The 6,044-nt window shown below is 35.7% G+C and overlaps 3 protein-coding genes across 3 annotated transcripts; 2 read left to right on the forward strand and 1 right to left on the reverse strand.

The window, feature by feature from the left end:
• The first annotated feature begins 10 nt into the window (after window positions 1-10).
• On the forward strand, window positions 11-2,216 carry LOC116343851 (histone deacetylase complex subunit SAP30 homolog). Its single transcript, XM_031772125.1, has 3 exons — window positions 11-946; window positions 1,127-1,342; window positions 1,443-2,216. The coding sequence occupies exons 1-3, from the start codon at window positions 776-778 to the stop codon at window positions 1,572-1,574; spliced, it is 519 nt and encodes a 172-aa protein (XP_031627985.1). The 5' UTR covers window positions 11-775; the 3' UTR covers window positions 1,575-2,216.
• Window positions 2,128-3,759, reverse strand: LOC116343850 (exosome complex component RRP45). The gene is made up of 4 exons (XM_031772124.1): window positions 3,592-3,759; window positions 3,177-3,528; window positions 2,941-3,106; window positions 2,128-2,885 (listed from the first exon to the last, which is right to left on the reverse strand). The coding sequence occupies exons 1-4, from the start codon at window positions 3,655-3,657 to the stop codon at window positions 2,234-2,236; spliced, it is 1,236 nt and encodes a 411-aa protein (XP_031627984.1). The 5' UTR covers window positions 3,658-3,759; the 3' UTR covers window positions 2,128-2,233.
• A 95-nt stretch (window positions 3,760-3,854) lies between these two features.
• LOC116343849 (general transcription factor IIH subunit 4) lies at window positions 3,855-5,604 on the forward strand. Its single transcript, XM_031772123.1, has one exon. It carries the CDS (start codon window positions 3,964-3,966, stop codon window positions 5,407-5,409), a length of 1,446 nt encoding a protein of 481 aa, XP_031627983.1. The 5' UTR covers window positions 3,855-3,963; the 3' UTR covers window positions 5,410-5,604.
• Window positions 5,605-6,044: the final 440 nt, after the last annotated feature.

Genomic DNA, 6,044 nt, shown 5'->3' on the forward strand with positions numbered 1-6,044 from the left:
AATAAAGACTCGTAGTGTTTAACATTCATTCGAGCAACAGACAAAAATCGCTCTCTCGCATCAAATACTTTCCGACACACACAATTTTTTTTTGATTAATTTTGGTGCAAAAAATGTGTTCATTTGTTAAGAAAATTTGTTGATTAAATATTTTCCATTGGATATTTATTGAATTGGAATTGTTTGTGTACCGAATTATTCGGTAAAATAGTTTTGGATTCCAACAAAAGCAAAATATCATCAAAAGTAGTGTGGAAAAAAAATAGAGGGAATAAAGGCCATTTCTGCTTGTATGGAATTTTTTTTTCTTCGATCGGCTTAATCAGTGGACAATACGGTGACCAAACATTATCAAATCCCATTGATTCTTTCGTGTTTTTGGCTGATTTACGAAATTTTCACAAATGTGCAAACATAATTTCATAGCATTTATGCTAATTATGTCCCGGAGATTTCAAGCGTTTCGTATACGTTTTCGGTAGAGAGAAAGTGAAAATATATCTGTCGGAGGTGTTGTTTGTTGCGTGCGATTTCAATAAACATTGAAACAATTGGCAGAAGACTATGTTTTGAAGATAATATATTCAGTGTGTGTTGTGCGCGAGAGATTGAATGAAGAACGAAATAACATTGGAACAATATAAGCCAGCAGTGAAGGTTTTTTTTTGTTGTTTGAATCGAAACACGTGTCATATTCAAAAGAGACGAATTATTTTTTTAAATTTAATTAGTCAGTATTTTAAGTAAAGACGCTATAAGCGAAAAGAAAGAAAAAATGAACGGTTTTAGTACGGGGGAAGAGGACTCTCGTGGTCCCACAGATCAAATTTGTTGTTTAATCGATGAGAATGAACGGTGTAGAAATGCGGCCGGTAATGCATCGTACAGTAAACGCGTACAGAAAACTGTGACTTCGAGACGCCTAAAACTCAGCATCGACCCACAGGTATATATATATAAAACTAATGTGTCGTTTTTTTCTCTTTTCTTTCGTCATTTGACTTTGTGTGACTTGTGTGTTTTGCAAGTGTATTGAATTCAATTGGCCAGTTGACGTATGAATTTGCTAATTGGTGTGCTAATGAGATTTTTATGTCTTCTTTTTCTGCTTTCGTTTGTATAACAGGCACAACATATATACATCTGTGACTATCATAAAGGACGAATTCAATGCGCTCGTTCGAAGCGGCGTCGGAAGGAATCAGAAGACGACAGCAACGAAACAGACACCGATGTACCAGAAGTTGATCTATATCAACTGCAAGTGAACACACTTCGTCGCTATAAAAAACACTATAAAGTAGCCACCCGGCCTGGCATGAATAAGGCACAATTGTCAGATGTAAGTATTGCACACTTGTTTTAAACTCTTTATCAAATTGACATTTGAACTCTTTCTTTAATTTCGTTCACTTTCTCTTTCACGCTCTCTCAAAACACAGACAATCATGAAGCATTTCAAAACAATACCGATCAAAGAAAAAGAGATTCTTACCTACTTTATCTATATGGTGAAATCAAATTCAAATAAGCTCGACCAGAAGAACGGACTTGGAGGCAATGACGGCACTTAAATATCACATACAAATTATTTTCATGTTGATTTCTATTGATTTATAAGTTTATTAGCTGCTTATAACATTTTCCCCCCAATTTTATATTGTATATTGTTTGATCGATTTCATTTGTATTCATAAAAAAAGTAAAGAAAAATCTAAAAAAAAAAATTATTCAATCGCAATTTGATAACGCTCAAATCTTCTCGTAGCATTACATCGAATTAATTGTGTAGTCTTTTTTTTCCTGAGCGTTTGTGATTTCAGTTATAATTCGTGCATTAAAGACTCAAATCTCAGTTCAAAGCAAATAAAGTCGACAACGCAATCATTTCCATATATAGAACGTAAAATTCTAAGAGAAAATCTATCCCATACGAAATTGTTGGTATGAAATTTTGTGCGAAAAAAATTGTTTCATTTTTGGGACGGTTAGGTTTTTAATGATTAGGGCAAAATCGAACGAGAGATAAAATCGATTAGAATTAAATGAAAACGCATTATAAATTGTAGTATCAATAAACAAAAACGATGAAAACAAAAATCACTCATAAAATGAACTTAACTTGAATTACGTTTCGGAATTTGTAATTTATTTCAAGAAAAATGAAAAAAAAAGAGAAAATAACGGATGAATTTTATCTTAACGAATTAAAAACATACACTGGCATTTTTACTTATGTTATTTGTTCCAAAACCATTGTTTCTTCTTCTTCACTGTCTTCGGACTCGACCGTCACGGTAGAAGAAGCTGTTTGCTTGGATTTTTTCTTATTTTTCTTTTTCTTCTTTTGGTCGGTCGTTGGTTTTGGCGGTGATACGGGTGTTTGCTCTTCCTCCGGTTCATCACCGTCCAAATTGGGTATCCACTGATCAGCAAATTCGTCATCGCTTGACGATTCATCGATTGGCATAAGAACGGCTGAATTTTTACCTAATGATTGTATTCTGGCTTGTTCTTTTTTCATTTCTTCAAGCTCAACTTCCATTTCTTCGTTGGTGTTCAATTGGAATTTTGGCAATCGCAATAATAGTCGACTCTCTTTGTATGAATCAAAACGATCGGATTGTAAGCAATGCATAAAACCAACCGGTTCGCCATTTGCACGACGTTTTTCATCAGCTTCAATGGCAGCTTTGATTTGCTTGACCACAGCATTTGCTCGTTTCGCACCTTGATTCGCACATTTAATTAAGAGCTCCAAACTCGCCAATGTTATGCCACCGAAATGCAGTCCGCATAATTCACGATATGAATTTATACCAAATACAACGGTCGCCTCAGATCGTCGTTCCTCCAGCAACGATGGATCAGCAATGGCAATGGCACTGTAAAATCGAATTTTTAGTGATTTTCTTTTGGATTTGGTCGAATTGATCTTACCCATTTTCATAAATAGCGTATGATACACAAACCGGGTGATGATGTAATACGATCGGTATGGGATCGCGTTCGTTGTGAGAATGAATTTGAATTTCTTCGCCGGTTATTGTTACGTCTGGACGTTTGAAATGAGCCAATGAAGCTAAAGCAGCAACTGAAGCACAGTCTATTTAAAAAAAAGAATAAATTAGTTAAAATGGAAGTTAAAAAACAAATGTAATTTTTCAAAGAAATACCTATCAAATTTCCTTCGTGATTTAAAATATTCAAATCGACTCTAATTCTCCATACTTTTTCCTCTGCCTTAATGCACAACGATTCGAGATCTACGCATCGTGACTCCTTCAAAGCACGTTCCAAATTTCTTGTCAGCAAAACAATATGCTCTGCATTTCGTTTATCTTGGCCACTATTAATATTCACATATAAAATACCTTCCGATGGACGTGTTGCTCGTGGTTGTGTAATTTCGCATGATACTTGAGCCAAAACCTTGGTCTCGCCCAATGAAACCAAAGCACATCCCCATTCAACGCCAAAGTGTATGTTGATGTTTCGAAACTCGGTAAATGCACGACCATCCAAGCGCTAGAACAAAGTTACAACAACAAATGATGCATTTTTCACATTGAATATTCGATATTTACTTACTTTGTTATTGGACAGGCATTTTATGATGAAATTTTTCTCGCACGTTGATAATGGTATGTCAGTCATATTTCATATTTCTTTGATGTGTACACAGTATTCAAATGTTGAAAATTTATTTTGTTTTCTTCACGTGTTGAAAAAGAATCAGGTTAAACATTGACGTTTCGATTGCCAATTTATGTATTTTACCAATAGGGAAACGTGAAAAAACGTATGTACGAAATGTTTGACACATCGGTAGCGGCATGAATGACAATCAGCTATGAATGCTACACATTGTTTTAATACCAATCATTGTATGAGCACCAAAAAAAAAAAAATCGAATAGAGAAAAAGAAATTCGTTTGTGATATTCGATCCAATTAACGAAAAATGGATTCAAAAATGGAGCTTGTGAAGCCAGTTGATTTAGAATGTATCGATTTACAGCGATATCTTAAAAGTAAACCAACAACTGTGATCGAATCATTGTACAATCATCCCAGTATTTGTTTGGCTGTTTATCGTGAATTACCCGAAATCGCTCGTCAATTTGTAATTCGAATTCTATTTGTCGAGCAACCGGTGCCTCAGGCCGTAATTGCATCATGGACCTCACAACTGCATTCAAAAGAACATTCAGCCGCAACAAGTACACTAACCGATTTGGTTATTTGGCGTTCCGTTGCAATTCAGGGTGGACTACCGGCATGGGAACTAATGCCAACATTCAAAAAGAATTTAAAGATTGCCTTGTTGGGTGGCGGACGACCGTGGAACATGTCAAACACATTGGATCCGGATGCAAAAGCACGTGATATTCAATTTTTGGACAATTATGCGATGAGCCGATGGCGTTGTGTTTTGCACTATATGGTCGGTGCGAGCGGAGCACTCAAAGATACAGAACTGGAAGGTATTTCAGCGGACGCGGTTCGAATATTGCTGAGTGCAAATCTGATGAAACGAGACGATACGGATGGCGTACCAGTGATTACACGACAAGGTTTTCAATTTTTATTGCTCGACACACAATCTCAAGTATGGTATTTTATGCTTCAATATTTAGATACGTGTGAACAAAGAAAGCTCAATTTGTCCGAATGTTTATCGATGTTGTTTCAATTGAGCTTCTCAACACTGGGCCGTGACTATAGCACAGAGGGTATGTCAGAAAGTTTATTAGTATTTTTACAACATTTGCGAGAATTTGGATTAGTTTATCAACGGAAACGAAAGGCGGGCCGGTTCTATCCAACAAGGTTGGCATTAAATATATCAAGTAAGCAATCGGCTGTGGCGGCCATCACATCCGAAAACGAATGCGCTCAGGAGAGATGTAACATTATTGTCGAAACAAATTACCGAGTTTATGCATACACAGATTCAAATCTTCAAGTTGCTCTGCTCGGCCTATTCACCGAATTATTGTATCGCTTTCCGAATTTGGTGGTTGGAGTTCTGACGCGAGATAGCATCCGACAAGCATTCCGTGGCGGTATCACAGCAGATCAGATTATTTCGTATTTAGAACAACATGCCCATCCAACGATGCTGTCAAATGAAAGTACAAGCATAAAAACAGCATCGCTGCTACCACCAACGATTGTCGACCAAATAAAATTGTGGGAAAATGAACGTAATCGATTCACATACACCGAAGGCGTAGCGTACAATCAGTTCCTATCACAAAGTGATTTCATCTCGCTGCGCGACTATGCACAATCCATCAACGTATTAATGTGGCATAATGAACGAACACGCACAATGGTCGTGACGAAAAATGGACACGAAGATGTGAAAAAGTTTTGGAAACGCTATCAAAAAGGCAGCTCATAAGTGAAACATGAAATGACACATTTATTACGTTAGATTTAAGGGCTTTTTTTTCATGTATCCGCTCGGATTTTTTTTTTCTTCTTTTGATTTTCTTGAAATTTACACTTGTTGATAGACTATTAGAAAATAAATTTGAAAATTGAATTGTTAACGTCGCATAGCAAATTAAAAACGTTTATGATGATTCAAAAGGTATACAATGTTTTGGTGTTTTTCATTCTCACACAGTTTTTTTTTTGTGTCGATTGCATTTTTGCACAAGCCGTTTGAGATTAAGGTGAGCAATGAAATTGGTCGAAAAATGTAATGAAACAAATAAAAAATTGAAATCGATAAAATGCAGAGAATATACCTTCTTTTAGTATAAATAGCTCACATTTATCGCTCGAAATGTTGGCGAAACACAAACTGCCTGCCACTGTGTTATATGCTGAAAAAAAAACACACACAAAATTTCGATCACAATATTATGATGATATTTGATGTGTACGAGCGAAAAAAATTTATTTTTAGCTTGTGTGAAATGGTAACAGTTGCTTTCCAACATACATTCAAATCAATAGAGAAATGTAAATACGCCCGTTTGTTTCATACATAAATATATAATAATTTTGCTCTCTTTATTTTTTTTTTTT

This window comes from Contarinia nasturtii, unplaced genomic scaffold (assembly GCF_009176525.2).
Source record: "Contarinia nasturtii isolate CC-2019 unplaced genomic scaffold, AAFC_CNas_1.1 Cnas_scaffold_1037, whole genome shotgun sequence".
In the NCBI taxonomy this organism is placed as follows: Eukaryota; Metazoa; Arthropoda; class Insecta; order Diptera; family Cecidomyiidae; genus Contarinia; species Contarinia nasturtii.

Coding starts and splice junctions, on each gene's coding strand:
- LOC116343851 (XM_031772125.1), top strand. CDS start 776: ATGAACGGTTTTAGTACGGGGGAAGAGGACTCTCGTGGTCCCACAGAT. Junction 947..1,126: donor AACTCAGCATCGACCCACAG/GTATATATATAT, acceptor TTTGTATAACAG/GCACAACATATATACATCTG. Junction 1,343..1,442: donor ATAAGGCACAATTGTCAGAT/GTAAGTATTGCA, acceptor CTCAAAACACAG/ACAATCATGAAGCATTTCAA.
- LOC116343850 (XM_031772124.1), bottom strand. CDS start 3,657: ATGACTGACATACCATTATCAACGTGCGAGAAAAATTTCATCATAAAA. Junction 3,529..3,591: donor AATGCCTGTCCAATAACAAA/GTAAGTAAATAT, acceptor ACTTTGTTCTAG/CGCTTGGATGGTCGTGCATT. Junction 2,886..2,940: donor TACGCTATTTATGAAAATGG/GTAAGATCAATT, acceptor TCGATTTTACAG/TGCCATTGCCATTGCTGATC.
- LOC116343849 (XM_031772123.1), top strand. CDS start 3,964: ATGGATTCAAAAATGGAGCTTGTGAAGCCAGTTGATTTAGAATGTATC.